The sequence below is a fragment of the Sorex araneus genome, chromosome X (assembly GCF_027595985.1).
Source record: "Sorex araneus isolate mSorAra2 chromosome X, mSorAra2.pri, whole genome shotgun sequence".
Lineage (NCBI taxonomy): Eukaryota > Metazoa > Chordata > Mammalia > Eulipotyphla > Soricidae > Sorex > Sorex araneus.
In genome coordinates this window covers 81,023,521-81,048,673 of record NC_073313.1, presented here as the reverse complement: position 1 = coordinate 81,048,673, position 25,153 = coordinate 81,023,521, and the positions used below count along the sequence as shown (strand labels likewise).

Genomic DNA, 25,153 nt, shown 5'->3' with positions numbered 1-25,153 from the left:
CATTATCTCCTTTAATGCTTACGATATTTTTACTAGCCTAAGCCTAAGAGAGAAGCCGAGTGCTTCCTTTGTACTCGGCTCCAGAACCCTTGGGAACTGCACCCTAGCCTGGCCGACTTGAGGGCTGTAGTCTGAGCAATGGAAGCGCAAAGCCGCCCAAGGTCTCAGGAAGGGTACGCCCTGCGAGAGGAACCACGTGGTGGGCCCCTCGGGGCCGGCGCCCAGGTTAGTGCCATCGGTTCGGTTTGAGGCTCCGGGTGCCAAGGGGATGTGGGGTGGGGGGGCCCAGGGAGAGCGGGAAAGGGGCCGCACACCAGGAGCCCCGCCGCTTCTTCCGGAAGAAAATTCCCACGGTCACCTCGCGAGCGTGGAAACCCGCAAGCGTGGGCGGGGCCGGGCGCGGGGCGGGCCCGGGGGCGGGGACTGGGCGGGCCCGGGGCGGGGCCTGCTACCGTCCCACCTTAAGGGGCGTGGCCGCCGCCGGGAGCGCCCGGACGAATCTCTGATCTTTCCCGCCGCCGCGCCGCCCCCCGCTGTGTCTCCACCTCCTCCTCCTCCTCCTCCTCCTCCTCCGTTTCCTCCTCCTCCTCCTCCTCCTCGCTGTCCTCCTCCCGGCCGCCGGCTTCCTAGTCTCCAGACGGCCCTGAGCCCGCGAGCTAGCGCTCTCCGTTATGGCGACCCGCAGCCCCAGCGTCGTGGTGAGCGACTCGGCCCGCCGGGCCTGGGGCGGTGGCGGCGGCGGCGGCGGCGGGCGCGCGGCCCTGAGGGGCGCGTGGGCCCGCAGTGCGGGCTCGACCCGGGGCCCCCTGTGGGGGGCCAGGGGGCGGCCTGGGCGTCCCGGCTCGGGCCGGGGCATGGCAAGGGGTGCGAGGGGCGCGGGGGGTGCCTCTCCGGGGGGCCGCGGGCGGGGGAGGGCGGGCGGCGTGTGGGCAGCCAGGGGGAAATGGCGTTGGGGGCTGACATGTGCCGTCGCCCGGCGGGCTGCTGGGGGAGGGCGGGGGGGGGGCCTGGATCGGCAACGATCTGGAGGCGCGGGGGCGAGGGACGCCCCCGCCGGAACCCCCCCGGGGAGCCCGTTCCACCGGCATGTGGGGCTCGTGGGGCGCCGCGCCGGGCGACCGCATGGAGAACATGTGGGGGTCGGGCGTTTGGGCGGGCTGAGCAGATCTGACCCGCAGTGTCTGTGGGATTGCGCAGTCCCGCCGAGAAGCCGGCCCGCGGCCTCGGGCGCCGTCACCATGCCGACCTTTTTCCACAGCAGGACACGGGGAGGCAGCGATTAGCTCATGCCGGCGCGCCCTCCGGAGAGCTCTCGGGCTTTTGGATGCTGCGGGCGATCCCGCCGCCAACCTGGTCCTTCACCTTCAAGGACATTCCCAGAACCGGCCTTTCATTTCCAGGCGCCAACGTCATTGGCTCCTTGGCTCGGGGCTCGAACTCACCGTGCGGTCTCTCTCCCCTCCCCGCCAGTCCCCGGCCCTCCCCGGACTGCCGGTGATGGCGTTTAGGTGAAGCAGTTATCTAATGAACCTGTTGATCGGCTCCCCGGCCCCCCGCCCCTCCCCCAGCCCCAGATTGGTTTCGCCCCTGAAAACGCAGCGGCTCGTCCGTTGCTTTGGCCTGCCAGTCCATTTGCCTAGCCTGCCTTGTCTAGTCGCAGAAACGGTTGGTTGACTGACTAAGTGAAGTCCCTAACCCCTTCAAGCCCAGAAAGAAAGGATTCTTTTTGGGCCATACTGGCAGTGCTCTGGGTTTAAGTCCTGGCACTGCACGCAGGGATCATTCCTGAGGGGATCCAATCCAGGTCCCTACCTGTTGCCCTATGGCTTCAGCCCCAGAAAAGAAGGATCCTAATTGCATTATTTAGGGCGAAGAGCAGTATTCTTGGTGGAGTCTTGCCTGCAGTATTGTCTTTTTGGGCTATTAACGAACGGTGAGACCGTGGTAGCTTACTCCACCTCTCTGGTCTTACGTGGCTTCCGTTCACTGAGTTTGTCGACCGACCTCGTGGTGTTATTTATGATGTGCCAATCTATAACCTCCATAACCAGGAATAGTAATAGTTGTTAATTATATTTTCTCACAAGTCCTATTTAGTTCTCAAAGCAACCCTGTAACAATAGTAATATTACTGCCGTCTCATTTTGGCATGATGCCAGGGATGGAACACAGGCCTTCATACATGCAAGATACGTGCTTAATTTCTGAGCTACATTCCCAGCACTCCTGACATTTACTGTTTTACAGAAGGTGGAATCTTTAAAGCTGCAGAGGTGTAAAATAACTTATCCTCCTTTTTTTTACTTTTGTTTTTTAAGCCACACCCAGCAGTGCTCAGGAGTTACTCCTAGCTCTGTGCTCAGGGCTCACTCCTCGTAGTAATCAGGGGGTTGAACCCAGGTTCGTGCAAGGCAGGCGCCCTAACCTGCTGTATTATCTCTCTGGCTCCACTTCTGTGATTTTTTTTTTTACTTTTTGGGTCACACCTGGTGATGCACAGGGGTCACTCCTGGCTCTGCACTCAGGAATTACCCCTGGCGGTGCTCAGGGGACCATATGGGATGCTGGGAATCTAACCCAGGTCGGCCATGTGCAAGGCAAACACCCTAGCCGTTGTGCTATGGCCCCAGCCACCTCTGTTATTTTTAAACTGTCTGGGTTGGGGACCATACTGGACAGTGCCGGGGGCTATTTGTGCAGTGCTGGATAAAAGCTTGTTCCCAGCAGTGCTGGGAGACCGTAAAGTCATTGATTGAGCCCTGAGGCTCTGTGCACTCCAGGCTTTAAGCTATCTCTGGCCCAGTAATCTAACCTCTTTTTTTTTTTTAAAAAAAAAACTCGGTTGTTTTATATTCTTCTAGGATCAAAAGAGGCTTATTGCTCAGTCTCAAAGTTGCACACATTCTATCTTTTTTCTCCTATATTCCCCCCATTCAATTTGGGCTGCTATAGTCAAGCAGCAAGGAAGCGTGAGGACTTTCCTCACAGTCTGTAGTAGTTTAACCTCTTAACACACCCTAGGTCACATTTGCTTTTTTGTGGTGCTGGGACTTGAACCCCGGGCCTAGGTGTGAGCCCTGCCATTGAGCTACATTCTTAGCACTACATCAGGTTTATTAAGAGGCTGAAAAGTTTGATTTCTCGAGACCCCTCTGCTTAAATGTTAGTTGGTTCTCAGAAATGATGCTGGCGGTATTTATTTTAGTTGTTTCTAGCTGGGGAGGGTGAGGTCTGCCCCGGGATAGTTAGTTATGGCTATGACAGGCTGTTTGCAGTTTTTCAAAATTTATTTTTATTTTTTTATTAAATCACCTTGAGATATACTGCTACAAAGTTGTTCATGATTGAATGTTAGTCATCCAATGTTCCAGAACCCATCCCTCCACCAGTGGTTATTTCCCTCCACAGCTGCCTTTGTCCCATTTTCCTCCTGACCACCCCCTCTCCCTGTTAGCAAGTTTGTTCCAAGATAGCTTTGGTTTTTAGCTTGCAAGTTTCTGTTCCTTTTAAGAAAGTTTCTTCTGAGAAATTATCTGCATGTTAGCAATAATGAAGTCTTAAAATAGTGCTTTCCATGTGCCTGTTACTATCCTTCTAAAATCCTGTTGCGGATATGAAATAACTTGATATTTATTTATTGGGGAATTTTTTGGCTTTTTCTGGGGTCATACCCGGATGCTCGGGTTCCTCCCAGCTCTGCATTCAGGAATTACTCCTGGCGATGCTCCAGGGACCATATGGGATGCTGGGGATTGAATGCCCTACCTGCTCTACTCCGGGCCCTAATTATTTTTATTAGGGGACCACACCTGGTGGTACTCAGGAGTTACTCCTGGCAGGCTTGGGGGACCTAATGGAATGCCAGGGATTGAACCTGGGTAGACCGTGTGCAAGGCAGACAGACACCCTGCCCATTGTACTTTCTTTCGGGGCCCCTATTTTTATTTATTTAAAATATTTTGGGGGGGGATTTTGGGTCATACCTTGGGTGCCTAGGGGCCTTTCCAGAGCCTGTGCTCAGGAGTGACCCCCCTCGTGATGCCCGGGGTTCATGCAGTGTTGGGATGAAATGCAGTGTGGGGACCCAAAATCCCTCATTCATGAGTTTAACTTAGAGAGCCATCCGGAGTGGTGCCTGCAGGGGCTTGTGGCCACTCAGATGATGCTTGACCAGGTAGTGTGGGCAGAGGCACTGAACCACCAGGACCAACCAGGTGGTGTTGCGGGGTGGGGGGTGTGCCATGCCAGTGATTGAACTCAGGGTCTGCTAAGTGATAAGCATGCGATCTCCCAATGGAGCTTACTCCCTGCACTTGATATTAATTTTTTAAGAGTAAGCAGCTCAGAGGAGTTAAGTCACTTGCTCAAGATCACCCAGCAGTCCTAGGATTAGAGTCTCAAATTTTCTGGCTCCACGAGCCTACTGTTAATCCTTCGACTTTTTTTTGGCTTTTTGGGTCACACCCGGTGATGCTCAGGGGTTACTCCGGGCTCTGCACTCAGGAATCACTCCTGACAGTGCTGGGGGGACCCTATGGGATGCTGGGAATTGAACTTGGGTTGGCCGCAGGCAAGGCAAACACCCTACCTGATGTGCTATCGCTCCCGCCCCAATCCCTCTGCTTTTAAGTTAGTCGTGACAGTAGTAGCTTTTTGTCATTCTTGCCATGTCTTGGGCCCTGAGGTGATGTTCTGTAAACATCTGCATAATGTCGTGCCCTGCAGTGACACAGTAGATGCCCTCGGCTGTAGGTAATCATGTGGAAGCTCAGAAGGAACTGAGGTGAAACTGGCTCCTGGATCTGCCTAATACAGCCTATGTTGCTTGTAAGTGTTACACTGATTTTCTTTCAGTAATCTTTTTTTAAAAATTTGTTTTGGGGCCACACTTGGCTGTGCTCGGGGGCTCATCCTGGCTCTGCATGCAGGAATCACTCCTGGTGAATTTGAGGAACCCTGTGGGGTACTGGGAATCGAACCTAGGTCGACCACGAGCAAGGCAAATGCCCTACCCACTGGACTATCTCTCTGGCCCTAGGATAAATTTGAATATATTTGAACTAAGAGTAAGTTCTTTTTTTTTGTAAATCAATGTGAGGAGCATCAGATACTCATTCTGTGCATGTGATATCTTCTGTATTCCTGGACTGACAGATCCTCTGCTCAGGTTTTCTTGTACAAATAGCACAGGAAGATCCATGCTCACAGCAACTGGGGGTTGTACTAGTGCTCGGCCTCACACTGGCAGACAAGAACCTCTCATGGATTCTTTGTGGGAGGACCCCGGCACCATCAGGACCTTGAGCTGCACCTGTGGCCTGTTTCTGGGTTTGGGTCTTGGTTTGAGCCTTGGTCTTTACTTTGGTTTCTTTTGGTTTTAGGGCCACACCATTTCTGCTTACTTACGGATTGCTCCTGATAGTGCTCAGGGCACCCAATGTGATGCTGGGGACTTGGGCCAGGGTCAGCCACATGCAAGGGACGTGCCTTACCTTCTAGCCAGCGAAGCCTGAAACCCTTGGCATTGCAGGCACACACTTTTTTTTCTGAATTTGGGGTGAGTCATGTAGGCAAACTGGCTGAGCTTACAACTACTGCTGCCTTTTTTTTTTTTTTTGCTTTTTGGGTTATATAGGGCAATGCACAGGGGTTACTCCTGGCACTACACTCAGGAATCACTCCTGGCGGTGCTCAGGAGACCATATGGGATACTGGGAATTGAACCTAGGTCCGGCCGCATGCAAGGCAAATGCCCTACCCACTGTGCTATCGCTCCAGCCCTACTGCCGCCTTTTGAGATGTCAGGCTGGGCCTTATGGGGCTTGACGAGGGCCTGGAGGATCTTGGCATTTTTGGCCAGCATCTAATATCTAATGCAGTCCCTGTGCTTCTTGGCAAAGCACATGTTTCTTAGGAATTTAAGGTCCACCATAAAAGCTCATTATCTTTTCACCTTTTTCTTGTTTTGTTTTGTTTTTTGTTTTTTGCTTTTTGGGTCATACCCGGCGATGCACAGGGGTTACTCACTCCTGGCTTGGCACTCAGGAATTACTCCTGGCAGTGCTCAGGGGACCATATGGGATGCTATGTATCGAACCTGGGTCAGCTGCCTGCAAGGCTAACACCCTACCCGCTGTGCTATTGCTCCAGCCCCTTCACCTTTTTCTTTTTTTCTTCTTCTTCTTCTTTTTGGGTCACACCTGGCGATGCACAAGGGTTACTCCTGGCTCTGCACTCAGGAATCACTCCTGGCGGTGCTCAGGGGACCATATGGGATGCTGGGAATCGAAACCAGGACGGCCATGTGCAAGGCAAACGCCCTACCCGCTGTGCTATTGCTCTAGCCCCTTCACCTTTTTCTTAATGCCGTTTCTGTGTCATTTTCAGGACATCATGGTTTTTAGACTTGGCCACAGTTGCCCCATGTCTGTGACTCCCCAGAGTGCTGGAAATAGAAGAGACAATATAGTACCTTCTACGTCTTTCTGTGTTTGTTTTTTTGGGCCACACCTGGCAGTGCTCAGGGCTTACTCCTGATTGAGCTCATGGATCACTCCTGGCAGGGCTTGGGGGACTATATGTGGTGCCAGGGATCAAACCTGGGGTGGCTGTGTGCAAGGCAGGGGACCTACCCACTGTATAATAACTGCGCTCTGGACCAGTTTCTTCAAAATCATTTTTTTAAATATAGGAGTACTGCTATTTATTCGGCCACTGATTAAGCTGACTGAAGCGGGCATGAACTCCACCATAATCTTAAGACAGCAGTATGGGAAATATAATCCTGTCTTAACTGAATTGAAATCCTTCCCGGTTAATAACTTGCACACAACTGATAAAGTGCATTAACTCTTATCACTATTCATCACTAGCGTTGAGGCCGACAGAGTGTATGCTTTGTGATCACAAAGCAGTGGAGTTCATTTCTGGGCTTTTGTTTTGCAAGTGGAGCGTTACAGATCCATCTTCTTTTCTCCCCATTGTTCATGACTGGACTCTGTCATTTCCTCCGCCCTCATGCTGAATATATGCTAATGACGTGCTGTGTCACTCTTTCCCTTTTCTCTACTTTTTGAGGAAGAGGGAGGCCACACTGAGCAGTGCTCAGGAATGACCCCTGGTGGTGCACCATTTGCCGGGGATGGACGCCTGCTTGGCTGCATGCAGTGGAAGTACCTTACCCTCTGTACTCTCTGGTCCCCTTCCCTTGTAATTCTTTTTTATTTGTTTTTTTTCCTGGGGGTGGGGGGACACCCGGTTGGTTGTCATGGAGGACTGACTTCCAGCTCTGTGCTCAGGAGTCATTCTTGGCTCATCTATGGTGCTGGGGGTATTACCACTCTGGCTACCCGATAAAGTATCTTGCACCTATAACTTCTCGCAGTGGATTTTTCTACAAACCAGTGCCTCTGCTCATCCTTCCTAATACTAGTGTAAATTACTTTCTCCTTTGTTTTTTTTTTCTTTTTGGGTCACACCCGGCAATGCGCAGGGGTTACTCCTGGCTTTTCACGCAGGAATTACTCCTGGCGGTGGTCAGGGGACCATATGGGATGCTGGGAATCGAATCCGGGTTGGCCGCGTGCAAGGCAAACGCCCTACCCACTGTGCTATCACTCCAGCCCCTCCTTTGGGAATATTTGCACTAGTAGTTCATTGGCATCCTGAGTTGAGTTATCGCAAATTATTCATGGGTATGTCATGTTCTTTGCTGCTGTTACTTTGTTTCGGTTTGGTTTTGGGGGCCATAGCCAGTGGGGCTCAGGGCTTACTCCTGCCCTGTGCTCAGAGAACACTCCTGGTTGTGCTCAGGGGACCCTATGGGGTGATGGGGGTCGAACCTGTGTTGGCTGCCATGCAAGGCGAGTGCCCTGCCTACTGTACTCTTTCTCTCCAGCCTCCCTCCTCGCTGCTGTTGTAAAGTATCACTGTATCACTGTCATCCCCTTTGCTCATGGATTTGCTCGAGCGGGCACCAGTAGCATCTCCATCATGAGACTTGTTGTTACTGTTTTTGGCATATCCAATACGCCACGGGAAGCTTGCCAGGCTCCGCCGTGTGGGCTCAATACTCTCGGTAGCTTGCCGGGCTCTCCGAGAGGGGCCGAGGAACCGAACCCGGTCGGCCGTGTCGCTGTTGTAAAGTATCAACATAAAGTTCATTTTCAAGTGCTTGAATTTTAGGGGCTGGAGCACATGCTTTGCAGGTTGCTTTGCCACATGCTTTGCAACCCTGGCACTGCACGGTTCTCTGAGCCGCCCCCAGAAGCCACTCAAAAGCCTTGAGCTATGAGTGGCCCCAGCACACAGCTGGGGTGTGGCTCAAAAGCAACAAAGAAAAGTACCTGGAACTGACCGGATTTAATGATGGGAGGCAGGGCGGGAGGGAGCGAGCCAAAGGGGTGGAGCGGCACCTGGTGTGCCGCCTTGGGCTCCATCTCCCTCACTGTGTGTATGTCCCTTACCAGCAGAGCCAGGCCGTGGCCCAGATAGGCCCCATCACCGCTCAGCCTGACACATACCTTGTCATGGCCCAGGCAGTGAACCCATCGAGTCTGAACTGTAGGGCCACGTGTCCACCAGTGGCCCGGAAATGCCAGCCCTGCTGGGGAGGCCTCTTATATAAAAAAGGTAAAATGTGTCGTTTAGCAACTGCCACCCCTTCCAGAAGCTTGGAATTCTGTCACAGGAAAAAAAGCATGTGTTTTTTTTTTTTTGGTCTGTACACCTTTTAAATGCTGTAGCTTGTCTGAAAGCACACTTCCTTGTTTCCATTTAGTCTGTTTGCACTCACAAACATGGTTAGTGTTTGACCACAAAGAGGCTTATGCAATCTTGCTCATAGCTGATGAATTAATGTTGCAAATATTGTCTTAGCTCAGTGCTTTTTTAACTTTCTGTAACTTAATAACATTTTTATAATTTGATCTTTATCACTGTATCCCTGTCATCCAGTTGCTCGTGGATTTGCTCCAGCGGGCACCAGTAATGTCTCCATTGTGAGACTTATTGTTACTGTTTTTGGCATATTGAATATGCCACGGGGAGCTTGCCAGGCTCTGCCGTGCGGATGAGTTACTCTCAGTAGCTTGCCGGGCTCTCCGAGAGGGGCAGAGGAATCGAACCTGGGTTGTCCGCGTGCAAGGCAAATGCTCTAACCACTGTGCTATCGCTTCAGCCCATCTTTATGTATAAATCACAAAAATTTTCATATGAAAACCACTGTTGTATGGGCCAGAGCGATAGTACAGTGGGTAGAGCAGTACAGTGGGTAGGGTATTTGCTTTGTGCATGACCAACCTGGGTTCAGTCCCAGGCATCCCATATGGTTCTCGAGCACCACCGGGAGGAATTCCTGAGTGCAGAGCCAGGAGTAACCCCTGTGCAACCCCTGAGCATTGCTGGGTATGACGACCCCCCCACAAAAAAAGATAAAAGAAAATCACTGTTTTTAGATTTGATGCATAAATTAAGAGTTTGTCAGGCCAGAGACAATAATGAGGTGAGGCACTTGCCTGGAATGTGAATGACCCCCATTCCAATCCCTGGCACCACATATGACCTGAGTACCACCAGGAATGACTCCTGAGTACACAGGAATCACCCCTGAGTACTGCTGGGTGTGGCCACAAACCCCCCCAAAAAATAGTAATGTTAGGACTATTGAGCGGATCGCACACTTGCCTTGCACACAGCCAACCCAAGTTTGTTTCTCATTATCACATATGGTCCCCGCCCCTTCACCCAGTGATCCCTGAGCACAGAGCTAATAGTAAGCCTTGTAAACCACTGGGTATGATCCAAAACACAAAAAAAATTGTAATGTCAGTTTTCCTAGAAATAATACGTTTATCAGCAATTTATATTAAAATTTATGATATTGAATATTGGTTCTAGCAAGGATACTGATGATGCTTTTTCAGTAATCTTTCATGTGAATCAAATACCTGCATAGATTTTATAAACAAGCATATCACATGAGGCTTTCTGTTCTGAAAGAAATCTGTTGGAGGGCTGAACAGGCTGAATACGTGCTTTATATGCAGGAGGCCTGGGTTCTGTCTATGAACCCCCCAGACCAGATCTGGAGTAGCCCCTGAACACCACCATATGTGGCCCCCAAATGAGAAAGAACTAACCCAAATATATTACAGATAGGTTAGAATGTGAGAGCAGCACGCTTAAGCCTGGAGAGATGCAGTTAGATTTCTGAGCTCCCTGGGCATCTGGCAATACAGAGCCATTAATAACCTCTCCTTTAATTTCCAGTTCAGCCGGAGATTGTCCTAGCCGGAAAGATACTGCCCTATTTGACTCTCAAATCAGGCGCCTCTGTGTCTGAAATAAAACAACCTAGGCTCCCCTCTAAAGGGGGAAATTTATAGAATAAAAACAAAGAACAGTGAATGAAGCTCAACTGTATCACTGTATCACTGTCCTCCTGTTGTTCATCGATTTATTCGAGCAGGCGCCAGTAATGTCTCCATTTGTTCCAGCCCTGAGATTTTACTCGTTTTTCCCAACAATTGGAGGCTCTTTTCAGGGACAGGGGAATGACACCTGTTATTGTTACTGTTTTGGCATATCAAATATGTCATGGGAAGCTTGCCAGGCTCTTCTGTGCTCTCCGAGAGGTATAGGTATATATATATATATATATATATATATATATTTATTTATATATGCACACACATATTTTACTTAATACATATAGTTCTAGAGTATAGTATACATGTACATATACTTATAAATGACCAGATGTTGAGACAAAATAAACAAATGTACTTTGGTCACTCATCAAATTAGTTACGAAGCAAAAAAAAATGCTTTAAATCTATAGATAGGGGCAGGAGTGATAATACATGAGTGAGGGCATCTTGCATGCACCCTAACCCCACCAGTTTAATCCCTGACATATGGGATGCTGGGAATGAACCCAGATTGGCCGTGTGCAGGGCAAACGCCCTACCTGCTGTGCTTTGCTTCAGCCCGCATTGGCCATTTCATTTTAAGTTCCTTTTATAGGCTGAATGTTTGTTACCACCCTGGAACCCCATGTGGTGTTTGGTCAGTGGGTCCTTTGAGAGATGGTTAGGATGAGATATAAGCTTGGGACCCTGGTCTGATATATTGATGGTCTTCTAAGAAATGACACCAGAGGTTTGCTCTATCCTCCTCCATGAAAATATAGGCAAGAGAAGGTGGTTACCTATAAGCCAGGAGGAAAGGCCTTAGAATGAAATCTTAAGGTCACCTTGACCTTGGACTTCCCAGCCTTCAGAACAATGGGAAATAGAGTACTGTTGTTTAGGCTATGGGTACTTTGTTCTGGTAGCCTAAATAGACTAATAGAGTCCTTTTTTTTGGGTCATACCCGGCAAAACACCCAGAGGGTTATTCATGGCTCTGCTTTCAGGAATTATTCCTGGCATTGCTTGGGGACTCTGTGGGATGCTGGGGATCGAACCTCTGTCAGCTGTGTGCAAAGGCAACTGCCCTAGCCGCTGTTCTATCACTCTGGCCCCTAATGGAGTTCTTTAGAAAGTGTTGGTACTTAACATGTGCATCAACATGCTGTACCAGGTCACAAATAATATTAACTTCTCTGATTCTCATTCATATAATCAGTTGGACACTGTTCCTGGTTGGTTTTGGTCCCACGCTAATTCAGTTTTAGAGACTTAAAGGTCAGCTTTCCTCAACCTACAGTGTAGGTAACGCAATGACTGAAGCTTGGTCTTGCTTTGGGCGAGGGGGGGCGGGGGCAGGGGGCAGTCATTGGTGCTGCGTGGCCTTGGGTTCCAAGCTTATCTTTAGTGCATACATAACCACTTGAATCACACATATGTGATTATAACAGACTAGATTCTGGTACCAACTGCAAGTTTTGCTGTGCTCTGTATACTTACGTTACCTATATTTTTAGTTTTGGGAGCCTCCCTAGCAGTGCTCGGCCTAGGTAGAGGTATCCAGACTTCTTTGGCCTATTGTCCCCTTTCTAGAAAATCATTCAGCCCCTCTCCCCCGAAATTAAGTTAACAAACAGAAAGTACCCCTCAGTTGCACTTGAGGCTTCTACTACCACTGTCCCCTGTCATTCTTGTGCCCCCTTGGGACAGTGTCTCGTGTTGTGGTAGACACTGCACTGTACTAGATTATAAGCTTTTGAGTTAGGATTGGATGTCATGAGTTTAGAACTAACCCTGGTCTGAGAGGATTAATGATCTTTAATAAATCCATAATTTTTTTTCTACTTTTTGTGTCACATCCGGCAATGCTCAGAGGTTACTCCTGGCTCTGCACTCAGGAATTACTCCTGACGGTGCTCGGGATCTCCTGGTGGAGGCTGGGAATCAAACTTGGTGAGCCCTGTGCAAGGCAAACGCCTTATTCTCTGTACCATTGCCCTGCCCACTGTAGTATCTTTCTGGCCCATCACCGTTTCTTTTTTTCCCCTTTGGTCTTTTGGGGTCACACCTGGTGATGCTCAGGGGCTACTCCTGGATCTGCACTCAGGACTTACTCCTAGTGGTGCTCAGGGGACCATATGAGATGCCGGGAAATCGAACCCTAGCTGGCCACATGCAAGGCAAACACCCTACCCACTGGGCTATCCTTCCAGTCCCAGCATCACTGTTTCTTATTTCTTAGATTTCCAAGTGTGTGACACATAGAGTTTGAGTTTCCTCTCCACTCCATTAACACTTTGCCTGTATATTCTTCGTAGCAGTTTAACAACTGGTTGTGCAAGGTCATGCCATGCCTTAAGTCTTGGATCAGCGTTTTGGTATGAACCACAGTGAAATAGTTGTGTGTCAGTGAGGAGAATGCAGGCCAAGCGCGTGCCCTTGTAGCACCGTGAAGACCACGACAGCTTCCCCAGCTGGAGTGAGAACTCTGTGAGGCGACATTTTCTTTTCTTTTTTTTTCCCTTTTTCGGTCACACCCTGAGATGCACAGGGGTTGCTCCTGGCTCATGCACTCAGAAATTACTCCTGATGGTACTCGGGGGACCCTATGGGATAATGGGAATCAAACCTGGGTCGGCCGTGTGCAAGGCAAACACCCTCCCCGCTGTGCTATCTCTCCTGCCTGGGGGGGTGTGTGACATTTTCACTGTAACACTTGCCAGGTGTTCTGTGGACTGCCCCCTGGCACCTGAGGCCTCATGCAGAGGATGCCCTGGCCACCCAGCTGCCCATCTCCCTTTCTGTGTGAACAGGACATGCCCAGGGGAAGTACCACCTCATCTCCTTTGCTCCTTAGGGCCTCGCCCTAAGCCTGCCTTTCCTGCTTCCTGTTACTCGTAGTAAAATTGACAACCTTTCTTTGTTTGTTTTTTTGGGCCACACCTGGTGATGCTCAGGGGCTCACTGCTGGCTCTGCACTCCGGAAACACTCCTGGCAGTGCTCAGGGTACCATATGGGGTGCTGTGGATTAAACCTGGGAGGCCGCGTGCAAGGCAAGTGCCCTGTCCACTGTACTCTTTCTGGTCTAAAAGCAGCAGCTTTCTGGAAACCTTGTGTGCACTGGGCATAGAGCAGAGGGGTGCTTTTGCAGCTTTGGCTCTCAGCTGACATTTTTGCTGCTCTCAAGCATCTCTGCACGCACATACACAAAAATGAAACAGGCCAAAAGGTCCTTATTATTTTAAAATGAGTATGAGAATTTTTTTTTGTTTCTGGGCCACATCTGACTGTGCAGGCTTTATCTCTGGCTCTCTGCTCAAGGGTCTCCTGGAGGTGCTCACGGGACCTATTAAGTCCAGGGTTGAGCCTGGGTAAGCCATGTGGAAGGCAAGTACCTTAACTCCTGTCCTATCTCACCAGCCCCAGTCTTAACAAGTTTTTGACCGTTAAATATGAATATAGGGCTAGGGGTGTGGCCCCATGGTAGAGCACCTGCCTTGGATGTTGGAGGCCCTGGGTTCAATTCCTGGTACTGCCAGAACAAGAAGTAACTTTAAAAGACCCGAACTTTTCATTAAATGTAAAATTAGAAAAAGTTGATATTAGTGTCTTGTCATTTAAGTGCTCCTTATTTAATTTATTTGAAACAGCCCCAGGTAGACATAATAGTCTAAGGGCTACTCCAATAAGATTGTTCTGAAATCAGGACTGTGTCCGGAAATACCCTGCTCATTTATAGTGAATTCATAAGAGAAGATTTTTGTTTGTTTGAGGGTCGTACCTGGCCATGCTCAGGGATTACTCCTGCTTCTGAGCTCAGGAATCAATCTTAGCAGTGCTTAGGACACCATATGTGGTGCTGGGGACCAAACACATTTCTCAGTGAACTCATGCCAATAGTATCTCGAGCAGTGCATGATTTATGATTTTTTGTCTTTTGGGCAAGATTTGTATTAACCTGTTTTTAATGTTTGTTGTTATTTTGGGACCACACCTGACAGTGCTCAGGCTTCACTCCTGGTGGTGCTCAGGGGACCATATGCGATGCTGGGAATTGAATGTGGGTTGGCCAAATGCACGGCCAACACCTTAACCTCTGTACTGTCTCTTCAGCCCTCTATTTTTAATGCTTGTGCTGACAAATCAATACTTTGATATTAAATATGATGTATAAAAATAATTATGTTGGTTAAAAATGTCAAAAGTGGGCTGAAGAGAGCACAACACAACTAGCAGAGGCTTTGCATGTCAGAGGCCTGGCTTCAGTCTGCGATACAGCGACCCCTAAGCACCAAGCTGGTAGTAGCTCCCAGGAACCACAGGCTGTGTCACCTTCCTGAAGAAGTCACTTTTGGGGGCTGGAGCAATAGCACAGCGGGTAGGGCAGGGCGTTTGCCTTGCACACGGCCTACCCGGGTTCGATTCCCAGCATCCCATATGCTCCCTGAGCACTGCCAGGAGTAATTCCTGAGTTCAGAGTCAGGAGTAACCCCTGTGCATTGTCGGGTGTGACCCAAAAAGCAAAAGCAAAAAAAAGAAGTCACTTTTGAATTGGACATTAACTCTGTTGAGAGAAGTCCTATATGGGGGGGGGGGTGTGTTCCCGCTGATCTATCTTTGTTAGATGGCTTGTCTGGGTGACCTCTGGGCAAAATTCACCTTTGCTTTGACTGCAACAAACAAGACTCTTGAAGTTCATTTTTTTTTGAACACCCAGCATTGCCCAGTGGCTACACCTGACTTTGTGCTCAAGAGTGCCTCTAGTCAGTGATCAGACGTGCAGTACTGGGGGTTGAACGGGGGTCCGCCATGTGCAAGGCAAGCACCCTACCGCCTGTAGTTTTTTCTCCCGGCTGCTTGTGAAACCTGTAGTCAGGCAGGGATCCACCTTCACAGAAGCAGTAGCCTGGTTGAGTCCTGGGTGGGTCCTGGCTTTTGCCTGGGGCCGAAGTGTGAGTCACTGGGAGGAAGGGCTGAGTAAGCTTCAGAGAAGCCATTAGGGACTGTGTGTCATCTTGATTTGAAAGCACCATGAAGGTAATAGATCCCTTTCTGCTGAGCCGCCAGGAGTGTTTTATCCTCCCATCTGACAGCCTCTAGCACATTCGGTGTTACCAAAACGTGTGCTGAACTTTGGTTTCTAAAATTGATAGGCAATGGGGCCTGAGCCATAGTAACAGCGGGTAGGGCTTTGCAAGTCACTGACCTGGGTTCGATCCTCCAGTATCCCCTATGGTGCCCTGAGCACCGCCAGGAGTAATTCCTGAGTGCAGAGCCAGGAGTAACCCCTGAGCATTGCCAGGTATGATGACCCCCCCAAAAAAACCCACAAAAATAAAATAAAACTGATAGGCATTGTAAGGTGCTCTCCAATGGTGACTTAAAATGTCCTATGTTCTTATTTTTTTCTATGCTAGAAGCACTCGGATTTCTGCCTGCTGTGAACGTTTAGTGTCTCTATTAGTACTGCACCTAGGGTCTGCCGTCATCTTTTCCTCCCCAAGAATAATTTTTCTCTGGTCAGGAAAGTGACAAGTTTCTGTTGCAAAAGCCATCGGTTTGGAGTCCTCACTGCCCCCAGCAGTGCTGTCCTGCTGTGTTGGACCGTGCCTGGGGCAAAGTCCTATCCACCTGCTTGAATCACTGCCCGCTTTCTGGCTGTGTGCATGGACCCAAGTGGATGCAGTTTTATTTTTTGGCAGCCTGATGTGACAAGGCCTAAACTTCAGCTAGTTCTTCAATTAGGACCACGTCCACAAATACTGCTCCCATTTATAATGAATTCACAGCAGATGATTTTTTTTGTTTGGGGGTCATACCTGTCCAAGCTAGGGGATTACTCTGACTTCTGGGTTCTTAGGAGAACATATGTGGTGCTGGGAACCACATATGTGAGAACATATGTGTGTTCTCTTAGGAGAACACACATGTTGATGTGTGCAAGGCAAGCTCCTTACCTGCTGTATTATTTCTCAGTAAATTCATGCCAGAAGTATCTCAGGCAGTGGGTTTCTTTAAATTTATTTATTTAAATAAATAAATTTATTTATTTAAATCACCATGCGGAAAGTTACAAAGCTTTCAGGTTTAAGTCTCAGTTATACAATGTTCGAACACCCATCCCTTCACCAGTGTACATATTCCACCACCAAGAACCACAGTAAACCTCCCCCCCGGCCCCCCACCCCCCACCCTGCCTGTGTAGCTGATAAATTTCACTTTACTTTCTCTTTACTTTGATTACGTTCAATATTTCAACAAAAAACTCACTATTATTGTTTGGAGTTCCCCCCTCCCCCCAAAGTCAGACCTGCTGAAAAGGAAGCAGAAGTCCAGAGAAATTTCTGCCACAAATTGTATCATTTCAGGCAGTGCATTTCTTAGGAATTTTTGCTTTTGCCTATTGGCAAGAGTTGTGTTAACCTGTTTTTAATGTTTGTTGTTATTTTGGGATCACAGTGCTCAGGCATCACTCCTGGTGGTACTTGGGGGACCATATGCAGTGCTGGGAATTGAACCACGGTTGGCCACGTGTAAGTCCAACACCCTACCCTCTGTACTGTCTCTTCAACTCTGTTTTTTATGCTTGTGCTGACAAATCGAACCTGGAAGCAAACACCCTTCCTGCTGTACACTCCTCTTTCCTTCTTTGCTTCTTTCTTCCTTCCTTCCTTCATTTTTCTTTTTGGGTCACACCCAGCGATGCACAGGGATTACTCCTGGCTCTGCACTCAGGAATTACTCTTGGCGGTGCTCAGGGGACCATATGGGATGCTGGGATTTGAACCCGGGTCGGCTGCGTGCAAGGCAAATGCCCTTTGACAAACTACAGGACAGGAAATAAGGTATGGCAGATAGAGTGCTTACCTTGCATGTGGCTGACCTGGGTTTCATTTATCCCTAGTCTCCCATATGATCACCTGAGTCTGCTAGGAGTGATCCCTGAGTGCAGGGCCAGGAGTAAAACCCGGACACAGCCAGGTATGGGGCCCAAAACAAAACCTTTCTTGAAAGCCAAGCTACTTGGTCTTTTTTTTTTTTAAAAAAAAATCCCTTCCTTTTCCTTCATTGTCGTTTAAGTGACCAGAGGGATGCACACACATGCCTGGCTATGGTGCTTGCCAAAGTTGACACACTAATGGCAGTGCTCTCATGTATGCTCCCAGAGTTACAATCTTTAGTTGAGGCATACTCATTCTAGTTGGGGGTTTGTCAAGAGTCTCTGGGGTGCTTATGCAGGTGCCTGCCAGGGCTCAAACTTCCTGGCAGTGGTGCTTGCACACCTTTAGTTGCAGTACACACTTGGGGGCAGTTGGTATCCTTCTGTTGTGCTCGAGTATACCCAGTGGTGCTGGCTTTCACAGGCAGCAGAACTGCTAGGGCCGTGCTGGGCTCATGTGGTGCCACCTGGGTTTGAACACGTCACCATGCACTGCCAAGGCATAGCAGTTCTAAGCCAGGACTTTATAAACATTATATACGCTTTGACCTCCTTTTATGCCTGACAAATGCAACATGTGTGAGCATGGTCAGAAACACCTCAAATTCATTATGTGTTTACTTTTGCATTGACTTTTGATTGTTGCACGTACAGAAAAATTTCATCGTTGACAAAATTTCCATGACTCCTTCATGTGGCTGTGACTCAGTTTAACAATCTAGGTTCTATGCCTCTGAGCCGCTCCCCCAGACCCCAGGCTATTTGTTCTCAGCACAATGCTGACGGACAGTCAGCACTCATAGATAATTAACTGATTTAGTTGGGATTTGACTAGTCCTTGAATACTGCAAAGCTTACTTCTTTTTTTCCTTTTTTTTTTTTTTTGCTTTTTGGGTCACACCTGGCGATGCACAGGGGTTACTCCTGGCTCTGCACTCAGGAATTACCCCTGGCCGTGCTCAGGGAACCATATGGGATGCTGGAATTTGAACCCGGGTCGGGCGCGTGCAAGGCAAATGCCCTACCCGCTGTGCTATCTCTCCAGCCCCTGGGAAGCTTACTTCATAAGCTGCTTCTTGGTTTTGGTTTTTGGGCCACAGCTGGTGGTGCTCCCCGCTTACTTCTGGCTGTGCACTCAGGGATCACTCTTGAGTCGAACCTGTGTTGGCTTTAGTGCAAAGCAAACACTCTTCCTGCTGTACACTCCTCTTTCCTTCTTTGCTTCTTCCTTCCTTCCTTCCTTCCTTTTTTTTTCTTTTTGGGTCACACCCGGCAATGCACAGGGGTTACTCCTGGCTCTGCACTCAGGAATTACTCCTGGCGGTGCTCAGGGGACCATATGGGATGCTGGGATTTGAACCCGGGTCGGCTGCGTGCAAGGCAAACGCCCTACCCACTGTGCTGTCACTTCAGCCCCCTCCTTCCTTCCTTTTAAAATTCTTTTTTGTGTTCTAATTTTTGGTTGGTCTTTGGACAATACCCAGGAGTGATGCTTTGGGATTACTCCTGGCTCAGTAATGTGCCCAACGGTACTCAGGGAACCATGTAGTGTCAGTAATTGAACATAAAACCTCCTTCCCCAGGCAAAAGCATGTGCTTCCGCCCTTTTAGCTAACTTTCCAGCCCAGTATCACATTTTTCTTGTACTGTAGCACTGTTGCTCTGTCCTCCTGTTGTTCATCGATTTTCTCGAGTGGGCACCAGTAATGTCTCACAACAAATTGTGAGACTTGTTGTTACTGTTTTTGGCATATCGAATATGTCACAGGTAGCTTGCCAGGCTCTGCCGTGCGGGCGTGATACTCTCGGTAGGTTGCTGGGCTCTCTGAGAGGGGCAGAGGAATCGAACTCGGCTCCACTACGTGCAAGGAAAGCACCCTACCTGCTTGTCCATTTAACTTGAATATATTTTTAAAATTTCTCCATACTTAGTATAAAATAACATCACATGAGGCTGACACCCAAGGACAGTAGATACAAGGGCCAGGGGGATTGCCCCATAGCTGGAAGACTGCTTCATGACCGGAGGAGAGAAGGCAGATGGAATAGAGAAGGGATCACTAAGAAAGTGATGGCTGTAGGAACCAATTGGGATGGGAGATGCATGCCGAAAGTAGGTAATGGGCCAAACATGATGACCTCTCAGTGTCTGTGTTGCAAGCTATAATGCCCAAAAGTAGAGGGAGAGTCACTGTCACTGTCACTGTCATCCCGTTGCTCATCGATTTGCTCGAATGGGCACCAGTAACATCTCCACTTGAGACTTGTTGTTACTGTTTTTGGCATATCATATACGCCACGGGTAGCTTGCCAGGCTCTGCCGTGTGGGCGAGATACTCTCGAAAGCTTGCTGGGCTCTCTGAGAGGGACAGAGGAATCGAACTCGGGTCGGCCACATGCAAGGCAAACGCCCAACCGCTGTGCTATTGCTCAGAGAGAGTATGGGGAATATTGTCTGCCAAAGAGGCAGGGGAGGGTGGGAAAGGGGGGTATATCTGGGATATTGATGGTGGGGAATGTGCACTGGTGGAGGGATGGGTGTTTGATCATTGTGAGATTGTAACCCAAACATGAAAGCTTGTAACTATCTCACGGTGATTCAATAAAATTAAAAAAAATTCTCTATACTTTTATATTTATGTATAAATCTCATACTATTAAAATTCTCTTGGAGCTGGGGATGTAGCTCAGTGGTTCAGCATTTACCTTTATGCCTGAGGGCCTGGGTTCGATCTCTGTCACTGGGGAGAAAGGTTTTCAACAAGTATTGGACTGGAAAGCTAGCTCCATTTTACGCCTTTCACTCCTGTTGACTCCTGTGAGCTTGAGAGGCTGTTTGGATTTTGGGTGGGGAGCAGCAGTTTTTCCTGTGCACTGTGATGCTCTGACTCATGAAGCTACTCACAAGTGTGGGTTTTTTTTTTTGTTGGGTCACACCCAGCAATGCTCGGGGGTTACTCTTGGCTCAGCACTCAGGAATTACTCCTGGCAGTGCTCGGGGGACCATAAGGGATACTGGGGATCGAGCCCAGGTCAGCCGTGTGCCAGGCAAATGCACTTCCCACTGTACTATTGCTGTAGGCCTAGTGTGATAGTTTTTGTGTGTGATGCTGGGAGTCCAATCGAGGGCCCTGCTCATGGAGGCATGTACTCTCCCACTGGGCCACACACCTGCCCTCTAATTTTTGGTTTTAATGGGTGCCACACCTGGCAGTATGGGGGCTCTGGGATTGCCAGGCTACACTGGCGCTGCTGGCGGACATGTGGTTTTGGGGATGAAGGCCAGGTCCTGACAGTATAGCAGGCATGTGATTTACTGCATGAACTGTCTCTCCAGCCCCTATTTTTTTAAATCATATTTTTGTGGTGCCAGGAATTGAACTTGGCTCACACACAACCACAGTCTACCCCTAAACATCTTAATTTTTTTTGCTTTTTAGGTCATACCCGGCAACGCACAGAGGTTACTCCTGGCTCTGCATTCAGGAATTACTCTTGGTGGTGCTCAGGGGACCATATGTAATGCTGGGATTAGAACCCGGGTTGGCCGTGTACAAGGCAAACGCCCTACCCGCTGTGCTATCACTCCAGCCCAAACATCTTAATTTTTAAAAATGTTTTTTGGAGGTGGGATTTGGTCTCTTCCTGGTTCTGTGCTTAAAAGTGACCCCTGGCAGTGCTCAGGAGACCATATGTGATGTTGGGGATCAAATCAGGGTTCACTGTATGCGAGGAAAGCACCGTACTCCCTGTACTGTCTCTTCAGCACCCTAAAAGTTGTTTTTTTGTGGGTGAGCCCTACCCAGTGGTGCTCCAGGCAGTGAGTTGGGATACCCACATGCAGTGTCGGGGATCAAACCTGGGTCAGCCATGAGCAAGCACCTTAGCACCATGTACTACTATCTCTCTGGCTCCTCCTCAGTGTATTTTTGGTTTGGGGCCACACCCAGCAGTGCTCAGGGCTTACTCTTGACTGTGCTCCGGAATGACTATTGTGAGGACTCAGAACTGTGTGGGGTTCTGGGGATCCATCCTTACAGCTTTTAAAGTAAATTTTCAAAAAAATATTCAAAAACGGAGTAAATAGTGTGAGGAAACCCCTATACCAAGATCATACTTTTATAATCTTGTTTTGGGGACCATATCTGGCTGTGCTTAGGGCTTATTCCTGGCGCTGAACTCAGGGATCATTCTTGGCTGGTTTGGGGGACCACATGGGGGTATGGGTGTGGCAAGCATTGTCACCACTGTACCCTCAGTCGTGATAATTTTCCTAGTCTTTAAGTTTGGCTTTTTGTCTTTATGGGTCACACCTGGCGATGCTCAGGGGTTACTCTTGGCTCTCCACTTAGGAATTACTCCTGGTAGTGCTTTGGGGACCATATGGGATTGAACCCAGGTCAGCCACGTGCAAGGCAAATCCCCTACCTGTTGTACTATCACTCCAGCCCCACTTTCATCATCTTAATCATATACTTTTGCTTTTGTATATTCTCTTAACACATATGGATGACTTCTTGGTCTAATTTATCATTCTTGATGACAGCTGTCTAAATTGCTCTGATAGGTAAATGGTTCTTGACCTCTAAATGCGATCAAGTATTTGTGTGCTGTTATGCTTTCACTGAAACAACTGTATTTCTCTTTCAGATTAGTGATGATGAACCAGGTTTTGACCTCGACTTATTTTGTATTCCTAATCACTACATAGAGGATTTGGAGAAGGTGTTTATTCCTCATGGACTAATTATGGACAGGTTAGTAAGCTCTTATATTGATGTTTTTGTTTTTCTCTTACCTTAATTTTAAGTGGCAGCAACTCTACGTTGCTATTAGACCATACATGAGGCCATTTTGTCAATAGTAGCAGCTTTCTGTTTTCAAAGCCCTGTTTACAAGGCAAGGAGGCAGGACTTACTAATTACCCAGTCTAAGTTACGGTATATGGAGAGCCTGTGGGGAGTAGAATCAAGTAAACACGGAGCGAGATTGAAAGAATTAACTGTAGTCCCATAGTCTTGGATTTCTCAGCCCTGAACAGAATGATGGGCTGAAACTGAAGCGCGTGAAGGTAAGATCAGATTTTTTTTTTTAAGTTTTTTTTTTGGGTCACACCTGGCAATGCACAGGGGTTACTCCTGGCTCTGCACTCAGGAATTACCCCTGGCCATGCTCAGAGGACCATATGGGATGCTGGGATTTGAACCCGGGTCGGCCGCGTGCAAGGCAAACACCCTACCCACTGTGCTATCTCTCCAGCCCCTAGATCAGATTTTCTTGATGATCTGCTTTGAGCTGGAAATCCCCCCCCACTCCCGAAATGAATGCCATTTCAATTAGCTGGTCTTGTGTCTGTCTGTTTTTTTTTTTTTTGGGGGGGGCGCACCTGCTGGTACTCAGGCTTATTCTTGGCGCTATGCTATGGAGTTGCTCCTGGCAGTGCTGGGAGCCCATAGAGGGACTTCGTGCAAGGCAAGCATCCTGCTTGCTGTACTAGCCATCCGTCCTGTGTCTGGCCATTATATATACATATATTCTTTTTGAGAAAAATTCACATTTATTTTATGGAAATGTATTCATACTTTCTCAATAACAAAAAAATATTAAAGAAGTGTAATTTACCAAATTACTCATAGTTGCATATAGCATTGCAGCACCAATCCCACAACCAGTGTCAACTTCCTTCCAACAACATTCCCAAGCTCCCTTCCATATTTTACCCCTTTTTTAAGTAAAAAAAAAATTATACCAGTGTTATAAAATGTACTGATGAGGAAGGCTATAAATGAGAAAAGGCAAAAGATCTTTCCCTTGGCCTCCTATGCACGTTTCCTCTCTCCACACACACACACACACACACACACACACACACACACACACACACAGAAACACACACACAAAATGCATGGGTACTCTATGTAAATATACTATGTAAATATACCTGTATAGTTGCGGGGCAGGGGAGAGGGGTGAGGGTGGGTGGACAGTGAGTGCACAGCTGCCCGCCACACTCAGCCGCACTCTATGCTCAGGAGTGACCCCTGGTGGTACTCAAAGGACTTTATGCAGTGTCAGCCACATGCATGCAAGGCCTGTCCCTTAACTCCTGTACTATCCCACTCATCTGCTCTTTTGTTGCTGTTGATTTGGGGGCATACTCTGCTGTACTCATGGCTTACTCCTGGCTCTGTTCAGGAATCACTCCTGACAGGGCTGTGTGGTGCCAGGGATTGATTCTGGTTCAGCCATTTGCAAGGCAAGCACTTTACCTGCTATACTATCTCTCTGGCCCGCATAGCCTTTTTCTTTTTTTTTTTTCGCTTTTTGGGTCACACCCGGCGATGCTCAGGGTTTAATCCTGGTTCTGCACTCAAGAATTACTCTTGGCGGTGCTCGGGGGACCATATGGGATGCTGGGAATTGAACCCGGGTCGGCCGCGTGCAAGGCAAACGCCCTATCTGCCATGCTATCGCTCCAGCCCCCCCGCATATCCTTTTTAACATAAAGGCATGTACTCTCATCTAGACCTCAACTATATCTGACATTTTTATAGTAGTGCATTCAGAATGAACCCATATATTGATGTATGACCGAGCATGTTGTGTAACCTTCCACTTTCTCAATATTCCATGATTGCTCTTACCTGCCCTCCTGTTGATGAACATGTAAGATCTTCTGTTATTTTACTATTATTGAGCATTCTAAAAAGGAAAAAATATCCTTTTCCACTTGTTTGGGCACTTGGTCAACTTGATGTGGAAATTCTGGGTCAACAGGAAGGCACCTATTGAATCCAGGATTGGATACGCCAAATTATCCCTAAGAGGTTGCAATAATTGGTAGACTCCCACTGGTATATGAGAGTTCACTTTTCCTTCTTGCCTCTTTGAATACTTTATGTTATTGGGGAAATTTTATTTACTCAGAACTTGCCAATCAGCAAGGTGCAAAGGGTATCTTCATTTGAATTTGCAGGATGCTTGGGCTCAGTCCCTGGTCCCACAATCATTCCATGAGGATTGCTCAGAGTGACCCTCAGCTCACAGCCTAGAGTGGCCTCTGAGCACTGCTGCGTGCGGCCCTGGTGTGCTCAGGGGTTACTCCTGGCTCTGCACTCAGGAATTACTCCCGGCGGTGTTCAGGGGACCATATGGGATGCTGGGAATTTTAAAACCATCGCCAGATTTTTTCCCCTTCTCCCTGCATTTTATTTATTTATTTATTTATTATTTAAATTTATTTTTTATTTAGTGAGTCACAGTGAGGGTACAGTTAAAGATTCACACATTTTCGTGCTGGTTTTTCCCTCATGCAATGTTTGAGATCCCATCCCTCCACCAGTGTCCATTCTCCACCACCAATGAACCCAGTATCCCTCCCACCCTCCCAATCCCATCCCCCCCACCCCACCCCACCTCTGTGGCGGGGCATTGCAATTTGATATCTCTCTCTCTCCTTTTGGGTATTGTGGTTTGCATTAGGGGTATTGAGTGGTCATCCTGTTCAGTCTCTAGTCTACTTTCAGCACGCATCTCCCTCCCCGCGCAGGATCTCCAATCACATATTACTTGGTGTTCCCTTCTCTATCTGGGATGACTTTCCCCCAGACCATCGCCAGATTTTATTTTTTAAATTTTTTTATTATTATTTTTAAAAAATTCATTTTATTGAATCACCGTAAGATACAGTTACAAGCTCTCATGTTTGGGTTACAATAATATGATGTTCAAACACCCATCCCTCCATCAACGCACATTCCCCACCACCAATCTCCCCAGTATACCCGCCCTTTCTCACCCTCT

The 25,153-nt window shown here is 48.3% G+C and overlaps 1 protein-coding gene across 1 annotated transcript in view; it reads left to right on the top strand.

Annotated features, from left to right (window-relative positions):
- The first annotated feature begins 470 nt into the window (after positions 1-470).
- Positions 471-25,153, top strand: part of HPRT1 (hypoxanthine phosphoribosyltransferase 1) — a 69,127-nt gene continuing 44,444 nt past the window's right edge. The window contains exons 1-2 of the mRNA XM_055122691.1: positions 471-698; positions 22,001-22,107. Of these exons, the coding sequence (XP_054978666.1) occupies positions 672-698; positions 22,001-22,107 (134 nt within the window). The 5' untranslated portion in view covers positions 471-671. The remainder of the gene's footprint in view (positions 699-22,000; positions 22,108-25,153) is intronic.